Source organism: Emydura macquarii, unplaced genomic scaffold (assembly GCF_026122565.2).
Source record: "Emydura macquarii macquarii isolate MOO-44397 ecotype Brisbane River unplaced genomic scaffold, CSIRO-AGI_Emac_v2 contig_369, whole genome shotgun sequence".
Classification (NCBI taxonomy): domain Eukaryota; kingdom Metazoa; phylum Chordata; order Testudines; family Chelidae; genus Emydura; species Emydura macquarii.
Window position 1 is genome coordinate 9324073 of NW_027130506.1, and position 15988 is coordinate 9340060.

The 15988-nt window shown below is 40.1% G+C and overlaps 1 protein-coding gene across 2 annotated transcripts in view; it reads right to left on the bottom strand.

Moving 5' to 3' along the window:
* The window catches only part of ASAP1 (ArfGAP with SH3 domain, ankyrin repeat and PH domain 1), a 297252-nt gene extending 281775 nt beyond the window's left edge, over positions 1 to 15477 (bottom strand). For both annotated transcript variants that reach the window (XM_067531501.1, XM_067531494.1), the window contains exons 1-2: positions 15357 to 15477; positions 14875 to 15004 (exon numbers count right to left, since the gene is read on the bottom strand). In XM_067531501.1, coding sequence (XP_067387602.1) covers positions 14875 to 15000 — 126 coding nt within the window. In that variant the 5' untranslated portion in view covers positions 15001 to 15004; positions 15357 to 15477. The remainder of the gene's footprint in view (positions 1 to 14874; positions 15005 to 15356) is intronic.
* Positions 15478 to 15988: the final 511 nt, after the last annotated feature.

Here is a 15988-nt window from a genome sequence, read left to right on the forward strand (position 1 = left end):
AAAGCAAAAGAAATGCTACCATGGCTAAACAAAGCAGAAGAGGCGGTTACAGGCAAAAATGCATCCTTTAAAAATAGGAAGTCAAATCCTACCAAGGAAAACAGAAAGGAGCATAAGCTCTGGCTAGTCAAATGTAAAAGTATAATTAAGCAAGAAAAAAATCTTGAAGAGCAACTAGGAAAAGACACAGAAACTAAGAGCAAAAACTATTTAAGTATACCAGAAGCAAGAAGCCTGCCAAACAATCAGCCGACGATCAAGGTGCAAAAGGAGCACTCAAGGAAGAAAAAGCCATTGCAGAGAAGCTACATGAATTCTTCACATCAGTCTTTACTGCAGAGGATGTGAGGGATATTTCGACATTGGTGCCACTCTTTTTAGGTGTCAAATATGAGGAACTGTCCCTGATTGATGTGTCAAGAGAGGTTGTTTTGGAACAAACTGATAAATTAAACAGTAATAAGTCACCAAGACCAGATGATATTCACCCAAGAGTTCTGAAGGAACTCAAATATGAAATTGCAGAATTATTAACTATGTATGTAATCTATCACTTAAATCAGTTTCTGTAGGAGATGATTGGAGGCTAGCTAATGTGATGCCTATTTTTAAAAAAAGCTCCAGAGTTGATCCTGGCAATTAAGGCCAGTAAGCCTAACTTCAGTACCAGGTAAACTGGTTGAAACCATAGTAAACAATAGAATTATCCGACATATAGATGAACGTGATTTGTTGGGGAAGAGTCAACATGGTTTTTGTAAAGGGAAATCATACCTCACCAATCTATTAGAATTCATTGAGGGAGTCACCAAGCATGTGAACAAGGGTGATCCAGTGGAAATAGTGTACTTGGATTTTCAGAAAGCCTTTGAAAAGGTCCCTCTCCAAAAGCTCTTAAGCAAAGTGAACAGTCATGGGATAAGAGAAGGTCTTCTCATGGATCAGTAACTGGTTAAAAGATAGGAAATAAAGGGTACAAATAAATGGACAGTTTTCAGAATGGAGAGATGAAAATAGTGTCCCCCACAGGTCTGTACTTTGGACCAGTACTGGTCAACATATTCATAAATGATCTGGAAAAAGGAGTGAAAAAAGTGGCAAAACTTGCAAATGGTAGAAAACACCTCAACATATTTAAGTCCAAAGTTGACTGGGAAGATTGACAAAAGGACCTCACAAAACTGGAAGATGGGGCAACAAAATGGCAGATGAAATTCAATGTTGATAAATGCAAAGTAATGTGTATTGGAAAATATAATCCCAGCCACGCATACGAAATGATGGGGTCTTGGAGTCATGGTGGGTAGTTTTCTGAAAATATCTGCTCAATGTGCAGCAGCAGTCAAACAAGCTAACAGAATGGTAGGAACCATTATGAAAGGCATAGATAATAAGACTGTAAGTATCATAATGCAACTATATAAATCCATGGTACACCCACATCTTGATTACTATGTGCAGTTCTGGTCACAGCATCTCAAAAAAGATATATTAGAATTGGAAAAGAGAAGGGCAACAAAAATGATTAAGGGTATGGAACCACTTCCACATGAGAAGGGATTAAAAAGACTTGAGATTTTTCAGCTTGGAAAAGAGACAACTAAGAGGGGATATAATAGAGATCTATAAAATCATGAATGGTGTGGAGAAAGTGAGTAAGGAAGTGTTATTTACCCCTTCACATAACACAAGGACCCAGGGTAAACCAATTAAATTAATAGGCAGCAGGTTTAAAACACACATACGGAAGTACTTCTTCACACAACGCACAGTCAACTTGTGGAACTCATTGTCAAGGGATGTTGTGTAGGCCAAAAGAACAACTGGCTTCTAAAAAGTAGTAGATAAGCTCCTGGCGGATAGGTCCATCAATGGCTATTAGCCAAAATGATCAGGGATGCAACCCCATGCTCTGGGTCCCTAAGCCTCTGACTGCCAGATGCTGGGAATGGACAACCAGGGATGGATCACTTGATAATTGCCCTGTTCTTTTCATTCCCTTTGAAGCATCTGGCATTGACCACTGTCAGAAGACAGGATACTGGGCTACATGGACCATTGATCTGACACACTATGCCCATTCTTATGTTCTTACACATCTATACAAAAATAACAGACCCTACACACATTTCCTTCCCTCAGTTTCCTCACCACTCCAGAACATTATTTGGCCCAGAATGAGAGTTATTTGTGCTGTATAGAGTCTTATCTTGAAAGTGGTATTCTGTGTTACTGCAAACATATGTTGGTTGCATAGCTCCCAAATGCGTAAGTGTTTAACAGGAGTTTAAGTTCTTTTGTACTCACCTAAGGGAGCCACAATGAGAAAAAGTGATGATGGAGCCAGGAACCCAGTCTCAAAGTGGAGGTGCAGGGCCTCTCCCTGGCAAAAAGTGGAAGCCTAGCACTAAAAAGGGAACATTCCCTGAGAGACTGTATGAAGGTGGGAAGCATGCTCACCCTATGACAGAAACAAAGTCTCCTTGTATACAATGCTTCTTTCATTTTAAGTCTCTCTCTGCTTCCCATCACCCTACAAGTTGATCTTCTGAAATACTATGGGAATAAACATTATTAATGTTTCTTCAAGTGTCTCTTTTCCTTTCACTTCCAACTTTTTTCTCTGTTGATCCAAAAGTGAGAGAAATCTCTTTCCTTCTTATGGTGTAGGCTGTGTATTCAAGGTAAGCAATAGAAGCATTCAGCTCAGAGCAGAGCTCTGCGTTTCAGAATTTAGTCCCTCTTCTGAGAAAGTATTCACTGGGCACTGCCAACACAACAGTTTCTTCAGCATAGATACCACATAAACAGAAGAGCTCTGCTGAAGTGTGGTGAGAATTACATATAAATTGGTTTTATCATTGGGATTGAGATTATCATTTGGATAGAACGAAGTCTCTGTCAAACACCACCCCTAACTAAAATTGTTATTTTTAATCATATCTGTGTTCCTTTCCATTTGTTTTAAACTTATTTAAATGCAGTGTCATGAAAACACAGGTACAGTGTCAACTACTGAAAAATAACATGAGGAAATATATATATGAACTTGGCAAACTTCACAGTAAATATAGAACAAGCAGGAATCAAATCCTGGATAGTGTGTTCAAATAACTAAGTACACCAAACTGGCAGTTTTTGGTGGGAAGCTTACTATACATTTGAGCAGAAAAACTAAATAATTAAGGCATTCATAAAAATGAGCTTTCGACAAACAATCTGTATATTTTCTAGGAGATTAAATCAGAAACATATATAATGATATATTAAAACAATTATTCTACAGTCAAATTAGTAAGACTAAAAATCAGTTACACAAGCTTCACACACAAAATGAACAGTAGTGATTATTCCTTTATTTCTTGCTACAAAAAAAAAATCACATTTACCTACATTACATAAATGTAATACAAAATTAATTTGTAATCACAATTTGCCACCTGCCTAGCTGTTATTAGGTTGCCATTTCCTGTATGCATTATGGAAGAGGCAAGTTTTGAGGACGGACTTGCAGGCAAACATGCTGGTGGCTTTATGGATTTTCACTGGGAACTTCTCCCCCACACAGCTTCAGATTACAATCACCTCAATATTAACCTGTGCCGGTGAGACATCAAATAGGTTGCAGCTGTCAAATATTTGGGCAGCGGGACAGACAGTGCTAGTGGATGCTCGAAAGACATGGATGCTCATATAGAAGAAGCTGCTACCATATTTCAGGCCCTTCAATACCTGAGAACATCATGACATCAAGCTTGCAACAAAGCTGTGGATCTATAGAACAACAGTTTTATGCCAACTCTGTTGGATGGAAGCGAAACATGGGCACTGAGAAAGGCTGAAGAACACCAGAACGATGTTTTCAATTCTCCTCATCTGTCAGCTGCTCCATATCAAGTGGCAGAACAGAACAACAGATCAAGAACAGAAACAAGGACATTTGAAGCCAAACCCAGCTATTGCCTCTGTCAGCACTGGTTCAGTTTCAGCAGCTTTCTTGGTATGAACATATTATAAGAATACAAGACCAGCAAATCCTGAATCATGTGTACCAAGGAATGTCATTAAACACTCGGTGATCGCATAGGTGTCAAAAGCTCTAGTGGCATGACAAGATTGCCAGTGATAGACAAACTGAATATACAATCAGACCACCTTAAGCACCTTGCCAAGGACTAATTCAAGTGATACTCAATTTGCAAGGAGGCCAATTTCTTTGCGATTTGCCATGATGACTCTCCCCATTCATGACTGTATATTCAGTTTGTGTGCATAGTTGTCTAAGAAATAGAGAATCAGAGGAGGAAGTAGTGAAGGAATTTCAAGAGGGAGCATGATAGTTATAGCTATAAATTGGGAAGATCAGCACAGCAACATTTTGAACAGTTCCTCGAGGAACTGAGGTTGCAGGTATAAAGACCAGAGGAAATTACAGTGATCAATGCACGACATGATCAGGGCATGGACAGAAGTTTGAGAAGTGTGGCAGAGATGAAAGATCATATCTTGGAGATGTTGTGTAGGAAGAAGTGGAAAGGGGAAATAAATTGTATGAAATAAGATTATAAAATAGGAGGGTTGATTAAATGGAAGGCTACTGGAAGGATGTTTTAGATGGAGTTAACAGCATGAATAAAGCTCTCATATGAACAGTAAGTAGCAAGACTGAGGGACAGAGCATCGAAGGATGAAATGCTCAATGAAAGAGAGAATCAGGGAGGGAAGAGAGACAAGTAAGGTCCATGAGGTAGTCTGGAGTATTTTTAAAAAATGGAGGCAATTCTGAACTGGATCTCGAAAAGCTCAAATTATAACCAATATAAAATAATTGGTAAGCTTAACCAATAGCTTAAAAGCCTTGCAATATTAAAATAAATAGGGTTAAAACATGATTTTTGCATCAAACTGAGTGTTTTTTCTGCCCTTCCTAATTTTCAGTAGAGGCTTCACCATTCAGACATTGCCCCACTCATAAATTAAAGCAAAGAAGTGAATTTATCTTTCTTCTAATTCTATGCACCATCCACAGCTGTTAAAAGAAAAAATGTCTTCACCTATGTATGTTGCTAACAAATTAGACTAAGTGAGAATTATGAAAACTCAAATTACTGTCACTTTACTTTTGGCATTTCTCTGATCTTAGAAAATAAGGCAATGAGGTCAGATTCACTTTCAGGTCCCTAGTGCCTCAATGCTGGTTTGAAACCCTGAAGGGAAAAGTTTATTTGTGAACATTTTTCTTTATTGTATTGCTCTTTAATTACGGAAATGTTTCTATTAATCTTTCTTTTTATGAGATCTTGTTTTTTTACACAATTTAAATATTTTGGCTAAGTATAAGATGAATGACCCTTTCAGAGAACACTTCTTCTAGGTGAAGGATCCATGTAGGGCATCTATTCTAGTTCTCCAGACTGTACAGTGAACATTCCATTGTGACTTGAAAGCAGCAAGGCTTAACTGAACAGCACGCTCAGCAGAGAACCAAGGAGCCCTTCCAAATGTGCCATTAACTGATAAGCATGCAGGCACACTCCTGTAAGTAGGGCGTTCCAAGGCAGTAGCAGTACTTTCCTGAGCAGCATCTGAGCCACTACACAGCACTATGGGGCACTTTGGAAGGTACCCCTAAAAATGAACACACAGTAAACAATTAAGGCAAGGTACTTTGCCTTACCTGAAATTTTTACTTAGAATCACTACCTTTTCCCACACTAGACATTTATTCTTAAAACTGAATTGTTTGCTTGTCATAATCCAGTATTTGTTTTCATTAGATCAAGGGTAAAACTGATGACACAGTATATGGATATGCACTGCAGTTTGTAAATATACAGAACTAAGTATCATTCACTGCTTTTTTGCGAAACTATAAGTGTGTGACAGGATTTAGCAGCCTCTTCCCTCCATCAATATTTCTGATATCCTGATTAGGAATCACTGTTTTTAAAAACCTGTCTAAGTGCTGTCCCTGTATCCCACTTGCTTTAGAGAAATCATATACCTTATTTTACTTACTTTGTGTGGAATTAGCTATGCAGTAAAAAATAATTATCCTGAACTTCTTTTATGAAACGAAGAGGCCTTTGATTTCCTGTGTGGCTCTTTTTGGATGTTTTGCTATCAAGAACATATGTACTAAAGCACTCCTTTGAAACTTAAGTATAGCTTAGTGTTTAAACTTAGCTCTTACATAACTGACCACAATCAGTACCACAAAGCTGGACTGCTTGGTAACATGCCTCAAATTGCAAAAAGGCTAGAAAAGCTGGTTTTAAATTTTGCACTGTTAGGATCCTTTATAGCCATTATTTGAAGCACTTATTTTGGATTTCAAACTGGAACAAATAAGAACTTTACGATTTATGTTACAGTAAAGCAGGGGAAAAGCGTGTGCTTTAGCAGAAATAAAAATTAAAAAGATGGCTTTCTACTTTGAATAGTGACCCAAAAACAGATCTCCCAGTGGTTTCAGAACAGTAAACTGTAATCGGCAAAGAATGTATCACAGAATACAAGCAGTTGACTTAAAACTTAGGCTTGGTCTACACTACCAACTTATGTCAGTGTAACTATAGCAATGCAGTTATACCAACCTAACCCATGGCGTAGGCAGTGCTATGTCAATGGGAGGGCTTCTCCTGTCAACATCACTTCACCGAGAGGAGGAAGCTGAGTACCTAGGCCAACGGAGATGCTCTCTCGTCGGTGTAGGTAGTGTCTTCACTAATCTCTGCAGCTCTGGTGCTGCAGCATTGTAAGTGTAGACAAGCCCTTAGTCAACTTGAAATCTAGCGCTTGGTCTCTCCTCCTTTCTCTCTCTACACTCCATCAGTAAGTGATCTTCTCTGCTCACCTGGTTTCAATTACCACCTTTTATGCAATGCCTCACTATTCCTGACAGTCCCTCTCTGTCAAACCCACATCTTAGCCTGTTTTTCTGATCTCATTTTCAGTATCCTGTCATTATTTTAAACGTACAATGGCCCAGGCTCAAGTCATCATTTTTTCCCCTTACATTCCTACTCCACATCAAGCCCTGTCCAGTACCCCCATTCTCAAGAAGTGTTAATACAAACATCCTCCCAGTCACTCACACCTATAACTTGGGTGTTATCTTGGGCTCTGCCCTGTCTCTAGAACCATACATCCAAATGGTATCTAAATCTTGCCATTTTCCCCTAAACAACAATTAAAAGATTGGCCTTTTTTCTTTGTTCACAATGCCAAAGCTCTAACAGACCCTTACCTCGCTTCTTGACTGCAATCATCTTATCTCCTTCAAGTTTATTTGATCTTTGCAATTGGGTTTCATTTATTATCTATATTGAAAAAAAAATCTTCATAGCCCATCATGACCACGTCACTCTTTTTAAGTTTCTCCACTGGCTTCCCTTTCTACATCACATCAAATACAAGCCTCTCGTCACTGACTTTAAGGCCCTCCACCAGCTACTTCCACCCCATCTGTCCGTTCCAGTAGATCATCTAACATTAGCTGCCTTGTTTGCTTTTTCATTTTTTTGTCTAGTTGCTCCATACACACCTTTAAATTTCTTCCATGTGCATGGAATGCCTTTTCCAAAATGATCTGTAAAGACACTGTCACAATTTCAGGGTAACTGAACCTGTGTTCTCCCTCTGTCATTCTTTAAGGGCACCCACGGAAAGGTTTTCAGCTCCCACTGTCACCTTTCTTGAGCGAAGGCCAACGTCTCACTTTGTTCTGACTTGGGATTTTAAGGTTGCACACCTCCTTACCTTACACTAATATCCCCAGCAAGCCAGATAGCCTAAAAAGGCCAGTGCCTGTGTTTTGCTTTCTCTCCAATGCTAAAAGAATGTATGTATATAGTTATAAGTTACCCCACTGTTCCTTCTAAGCAAGCACATTTATTCTTAAGTTAAAAGCATTACAGAGAAAACATATTAAAACAAAAGAAACTACACACCTGCTAAAAAGCTTACCAGAGATCACCTCCAACTTCAACCTAGTGCTCTGGTACGTGTTAGTCCTTCTAAAGTCACAGAGGGGTTTTTCATGTGGTTAGAGTTCATCTATTTTAGATCCAGAACCAGAACAAAGGCTGGGCAGATCAGCTGTTTTTTTTATACTGATGAGGCCTTTGATCTTGGCCTTCTCTAACAGGTAATCAGCAGACAATGACCCTCTCCTCAGAGCTTACCTTCAAAAGGCTGGGTTTTTGCATAACTGGAGTTGGGGAATTTGCATTAAGCTCTCCCTATGGATTCCCCGGCATAGAATATAAAAAGAATAGTTAATGGGTTTGTGCTTTAAGACAGAATAGTAGAAGTATATAACTTGGGAAAAGGGCCGGAAGGACCTAATAAGGGCTGTCCGAGTGCTAGCACAGCACAGCACAGACGGCGGAGCTGACCACACCTGGCTGAGTGATACCTGGAAATGTCCACAAGTCATGATGACTAAGCAGAAATGCCCACTAATCATGTCACATGATGAGGCAAGTTGAACAAGTAAACTGATCAGCTTGAGGGTATTTAAATCCCAAAAGTCAGTCTTACTTTGGACTGCTGCTTGCTGGGATCCTCGGTAGCTGGACTGAGCCCTTCTATGAACCAGCAGCATCCAAGGGACGGCTAATACTTCTTAGAGTCGACTCGGCCCAAGGGGTTTAGGGAAAGAAGCACTTTTGGTAATGTATGAAAGTACACTTGCTTGAAGATAAATTGAAAGTTTATAAATGACCATCTGTCTGTAAGCACAAGAGAAAGATAATAGAATTGTGTGCTATGAAAAATGACTATATGTATGGTAAAATATTAGGCCTATGTATTTTTATTTGGTTTCTTGTCTGTTGCAGTTATGTTTGCACGCTTTATCTTCTATTGTGTAAATAAATAAGCAATATTTCTTCAACCAAAGCTTTGTTCGCATTCTTGTTCGGTCCCCCCTGGTCCCTCAGTTGAGGCAACTCCTCTGCTTCCGGAGCTCCACGACCTTGGAGCAAGAGTCTACTAGGCCGCTTTGTGTCCATGCCCAGGAAATTCACCTAATGCTTACTATCCCAAAAGTCCATACTTGTCTAGAACATTTCCAATATAATCTTTTGAACTCCTCTACCCTCCCCAGTCTTATATCTGTCACATCTTCCCCCTACCAAAATTACATACAATCCCAGATCACCTTAATCCATAAATTTAATACTACAAGATCTTCAAGGAGATTGCAAGAGATTACCATATCTGTCACAGACACTACCTTATCTTCCTTCAAATCCTTCCTCAATCACTTCTATTGTGATGCTGATAGAAAACTACCAGCTAATGATGGCTAAACAGGCGGCAAGCTGGGACTACTACTTCTGAACTGATATTTGTCTGAAAAACCACTACAAAGTCAGTCAGTCTTTAGAAAAGTGTCTTTGTATTATCGCTACTCTGTCCTTTCCATGTGCCAGGACCTCCCCACTACCCAGTCATGTACACGTGTTTTTAGACCCACTTTAAACATCTTTAATTTCAGCTCTGATTCTGCAAACATTTATGCACAGTAATCCCATTGAACTCAACAGGTTTGCTCGTGGGCAGAGTTACTCATAAATGCCTGCATGATCAGGGCCTCAGACTGTACATTTTCAGAGCACAAACTTTTTGCAGTTTGTACAAGACTGGATCGTGCTGGGCACTGATTTTGCCATCTTAATTTTTAAGAGGATTATAACTGGGCCAAACATGGGCAAAAGTGTATGGAAATGACAGGCCTCGCATCCCTGACACCAGTGCAATATCCCCAACCAATTTCAAGTGACTGCTCCAAAGCATGGAAGCACTTGAGCTTCTCAGTGAAGCTGCTGTAAGAATGTTTGTAACACAGGCACAGCAATTTTCATTAGTCTTGTTCTACGAAATGGCTAAATTGTTTTAGCTGAAACTTTCCCAAAAAACCCACAAAAAATAAAAACCAGCCTGAGTCAGACACTCAGCTTGAAAAATATCAGCTCAAAAGCTTAACGTTTGGCAAAGTTTAAAAACAACTGAAAACATGGGTCTTATGTTCGAAAATATTAAGAAACCGTAACATTAGCATGTTCTAATGTCTAACATATAGAATCACTTTACCTATAATGAATTTAAAGTAGTTTTAGCACTATATGACCTTTGGAGTCCTCCTGCCAGTTTGTCATTTTACAAGCCTAGTTTTTTTAAATGTCTTTCTAAACTAAAGCAGAAAGTGACCAACAATACAAGGTAAGTTTGAAATGAAGCTTTTTACCTTCCTCTCTCTTGTCTTAGATATTACATTTAACTTTAGCAGAGAAATTTTCAGAAACTTTGCCTCTTTTAATTTGTGGCATACTGTGCTACGATTGGGACCATAAAATAATCTAGTCCCAGCCCATTTGATTAACTATCTATTCACTATTTTATTGATGGAGAGTGTATTAGTTATATTGTATCTACAGGATGAAAAGTACTATGAACATTTCGCACACATATATAACTATTTAATTTTAAAAAATTACAACAAAATTCTACCAGAGACTAGCACAGACAGCAAAACATGTGAAAGAAAGTTATTTTGGCTCTCATGTTTTGTAGTTACCCAGCATCACCTTTCAACCCATCTAAGCAGCTCCTAAATTTACCTATAGAGATGACTTTATGAGATTACTACTATTGAAAAATCCTAGAGGCCTGAGAAAGTGCTTGCAATTTTTAACTTCTCTTTATTACTATTCAGTGAAAAATGATATTTAACTCAAACTCCAAGAGTGCTACAGAAATGTACAGTAAAGTAGTCATCAGAAGCAACTGTTAGTGGTGAAGGCTATGTCACAAGTTCAAATCCAGACCAGGTCAGCAGTGATGGAAAAATCATAATCTGATGGCTGTTTAGCAGCCCATCGAGAGAGAAAGGGAGGTCTCGATCTAGTTTTAATATGCACGTGACCATACGACAAACTCCACCAAAAACATATCTTACATTCCAGCTGTCAACCTTAAGAGAGACTAAAGATTGTGTGGTCATGATGACCAAGTTACTCTTTCACAGCAGAGGTCTTCCTCCAGTTTAGGATTGAGGCACAATTAGGATTGAGGCACATTGGCAAGATAGAGCCTTAATTTTTATGATAGAAGATTAACTGTTTCAGTAATTTGGTTTATGGGGCTATTTGGTTTAAAAGCATGTTTGTCAAGAACAAAACTAAGAGACTACACTTGAACAGATCAGATCAACACTCTAAGTGCCCATATACTATCCTATCCCATGCCTTCAACAACTTGTATATTGTCTTGTGGAATGACTACATACACCCAATGTTCTAATGACCCATCACTTTGTATATAATATTATATATAACTTCTTCAAAATACTCTGACAGAAAAATAAAAATAAAGTTACGATAGCTATGGCAAGGATATTTTTGTGACTTTAACATTATGCCAAGAAAAATATTTATAGGAAAACACCAAAATATTCCAAGCTTTGTTGACAAAGACTATCACCATAAAATTTAATTTTCTCCCATTGGCTCTTAAATCTTTCATTCTCCTATCAATACAAATATATTTAAATATTGATAACGCCCATTATTTTAGCTTTAGTAGGAGTTACCATATAATCCCTCTTTATTGATTAAATAATTACTTTAGATAATCTCATATGTTTTAAACCACCAGTTTATATAAAGAGTCCTGCAATTCTCTGACTGTGTTACCTGATAAAATACTTTGTTACAAATATTTAAGATTCATTTACTTTTGATTTAGCAGAGATCACATGGTTTGTTTTAGTTCCGACTAGATGAGAAGAACTCACAAAATCAGGTTTTTGTGGAAACACTTGTGATATTTAAAATCTGCTTTCCATTAATATTCTATAATATTCTCTTATAACAGACTAGACCTTAAAGAACAGACATTTGCTAGAATATTGCAATATGCAAACAGTCTCAAAGTGAATTTAAGAATTTGAACTAATATGTGCTCAGCTCTACTGACTACAAGGGTTCCATACTCTGTTTCAGTGTGTACTTGTTGCTTTCTCTTTGGACAGAATCTCACATTACATTTAGTTTTACTTAAATACGATTTACAGAGAAAACTGAAATACACAAGAATACATCACAAAGTCCTTCTTAGTCTTCTGATGTTCTCTTATGAGAAATATGCTCACACTTTCTTAGTATCTTCTGCTAAAAACTTACCAAATTATAGCATACATCTACTGGTGTCATTCGATAACATCTGCTTTGATTTTTCACCTGAAAATGGCTTAATATTGCCATCCTATTGAATCTCCAATCAAGAGAGCTTCTGGAATCCAGTTAACATGATATGAAATGGGTCACCAATGAATATGTATTAATGTACTAAGGCAGTTGAATAAGCTACGCTCTGACTTCTTGCATGAGGGGAAAAAATACACAAGGAAACCCTAAGTAAGACAGCTTATAAATTCCATTACCCCTTCTCCCACTTAAGAATACAGGCCATCAGTTATGACATGAAAATGAGGAATTCACATTTCAGTGATGACAGATCGCTGATGTAATTGTTGACTGGAAAGAGGGCAGGGATTAAATCAATTTTGGGAGGCTACTACACAGAGCTGGATCATATCTATAGGTTTAATTCTCCTACTATGGATATACCAAGTTTTTAAACTACCTTTTTTTTTAAAAAGTGTTAAGATAATGCACAGTTTCCTTACTAAGTCATTATATGGGGCAGTCTACCCATCTAAGCTTTTTTACTTTCATTGCAAACCACTCCCACACCCCAACTTCTATGACTTAAAGATCAAGTTAAACATCTTTTAAGTAGATGACAGAACAGCTTAATTGGTCTGCCTTCTCTGCCCTCTCAATAAAGACTTTCCTAAAATGTAAATGGAACTTCAAAAGTAACCCAATTGAACTTAAATTGCTGATCTATTAAATAAACAAGCAGAATATACAGTTTCACAAAAAAAGAAACAACTTGAACTATCAATGCAAATATAAACAATGTTCACTACTGATCCTCTTACAAAAAAGTCAATGTACAAAGTAATGTATTTCACCAGAACAGATATTTTATATTCCAAAGGCCCAAGATTTGTACTATCATTAAATAAATGCAATATACGGCATATTTAACTTTTCTATTCTGAATACACATTTAAGGTCTCCTATTCTGTTTTTAATTGAAAAATCACAATTGAGACCCTCTGTATGTATATTTTTTAAATCAGACACATGTTATATTGTATTTAATGTACATCTATATTTACCCTAAAAGATGTCAATAAAGAACGAATACCACTGTGGGATTTGAGCAGCTCTATGAAATTTTACTTTAACTCTACCACTGCCTTTGAAGATGTAGCTTTCAAGAAACATAATCTGTACATATAACATATAATGGCTATCCCTATTTCAGACTGCTGAAAACAGAAGGGTATGATATTGTCAAGTGAAGAACAGAACAAACTAGATTTCTGGCAACTGTACAAGTGGGTATGTCTTATGAAATAAATCATCTTCAAGTGAGAAATAACTTTTGTTAAAGACTGATCAATGCCAGAGATTTAAAAAGAAATGGGATGTTAATGCAACTGTATTTATCCAGTAATTCTATTACTATTATATTACCTAATAAATTATTGTAGAAAAGAATAGTTCCACTAAAATTTTGAACATAGGGAACATTAATTCATTGTAATCCAACAGAATTATGTTTTGTATCCACAAGATTACCAAAAGAATGTCATGATTAATACTATTCTCTTGCATACCATACAAGACATTTTGTCTCATATTAACACTCAGCAAAATTTTGTAATACAGAGAGCATCGATGCAATCTATTTTCTAGTCTGTATGTAGTTCTTGAAACGTTGACAAATGTGAGCTGAAATGTTAAAAAAATTATCAGAGGGAACTTTGAAACTAAGGAAATAATTGTTCCACTTCATTTATATGGCAATATACTATCAACTTTAACCTAACCTAGGGAAGAGAGGGTTTTACATTGTCTTTCCTTCATCAGACTTGTCCGTAAAATATCTACTACACTAGTCCCATTCATTATAAAAACATATAGAAAATCTCGACGTCACAAGTGACAGACACAAATCACAAGATGCAACTATCTGATCTCTGCAGAATTATACAATAGGTCTAGTTCCCTTCTGGTACCCTTCCCAGTTGCTAAAATAGGGAGTAGGTTTAAGTACTAACAAAATATGTATAACTTCAGGCTGTTAGGTTGACTATGATGAAACCAAATTGCCAGTTCTATTGCATCATTTAAGGCCCATCTTGACAAAACCCTGGCCTGGATGATTTAGTTGGGGTTGATCCTGCTTTGAGCAGGGGGTTGGACTAGATGACCTCCTGAGGTCCTTTCCAACCCTAATCTTCTATCATTTTGCTTTCCCCTCGACCCACAGTTTCTTTCCAAATATCTTCTCACCCTTCATTCATCCCTTCACCCTACCTCACTTCTGAAACAGAGCTCCACTGCAGTTCCCCCCCATCACATTCTTTGTTGGTCCCTGCTAAACAGAGTGGATCTACTGCTAACACTGCCCAACAGAATACAACCTCCATTCCTCCAACCTCAGACAATTCTTCTACGGCTGCAGCCACCATCACCACCTCCGAAAGGCAAAGCGGATGTGTATTGTGGAAGAAGTTCACCTAACCTTGGCTGTTCGACACAGCCAGCCTTCGGAGATGTAAAAGGTGCGTGCACGTGAAGGATGAAAGCTGAGGGCACACTACAGTCATTCAAAGGATGATCTAAAACATAGCACATACATGCCACCGCCTCTAGCCCCTTGGCTCGGGGTGCCACAGTCCCTACCCCACTCCAGTTTCCGAGGGGCGAGGCGGGGGTTATTTACCTCCTCCAGCAGCGTGACCGTATTCCTGCAGTTCTGCAGCCGGGTAGTGAAGCTGGACGTGGTGGGAGAGTTGTAATCCTCCGTGGTCTCGGCGATGAACTCCGGGACGGTGATCTGGTCCGGCATGATCCTGCCCGGGGCAAAGCCCAGAGGAGACGGAGAGGGAGGGGGGAGAGCGGGTTAAAGATAACACGCAGACTGAGAGCCGGAGCATCCACCAGCAGCGCAGGAGAGGCAGGGGCTCCTCGGTCCTGCCCCCCGCTCAGCCCCAGCCCCCTGCGGACTGGGGGGGGGTTCCTCCCTCCGGCCGGCTCAGCCCCTGCCCGCCCGCTCCGGGAGGGGGAGGGGGGGGGCTGTAGCCAGCTCTCCCGCTCGCGCTCCGGGCTGAGGGAAGAGGCGCCCTCGCAGCTCTCGCCCGGGGACCCCTCGCTCGCCGCTGTCCCGCCCGCGCCGGGGAGGGGGCTGGGAAGTTGATCACTAACTTGTGCAGGCTCCTGCTGCGCCCCCGGCCACGGGGGGAGAGGGGTGGGGGAGGGACGTGAGGAGAAGGAGGAGGGGCGGCGGCGGCGGTTGCTCCGGGGAATCACTCGGGCTCCAGCCGCCTCTGACAGCCACTGCGTGTGAGTGACTCGACTCTCAGCCAGCAGTCCTCCCTCTCTCCCTCCCGCAGCCGTTACGTGGGCAAACAAGGAAGTGTTCTGCGCCTGCGCCGAACTCGGCCGGCCGACACTCCCCCCTTCCCCCCCAGCCGGCGGAGTGCGCGCGTGACCGGGAGCAGCCCAGCGCGAGACCAGAGGCCGCGTTCCCTCCGGGCGCGTGCGCGGGCGCCTAGGCGTCCTCCTGGCCGGGGGTTCGGAGGGCCGGCAGACACGTTCGGGGCATCGGAGGGGTGGAGCTGGGCGCGGCTCTGCTCCTTCCACGGGCATTCCCCCTCTCACCCAAAGCAACGCCGGCAGGCATCCCCTGCACGCTCTCTGCTCTGCGTGCAATGGGGGAGGACTCGGTGCCAGCTCCCTCTCGGCTGAGCAGTTGGAGCCGGCGGCTTTGTCCTGGGCTGCTGGAAATAGACATGGACGGGAGTGAACGTCCGCGCAACCGATGGGGGAAATGCTGT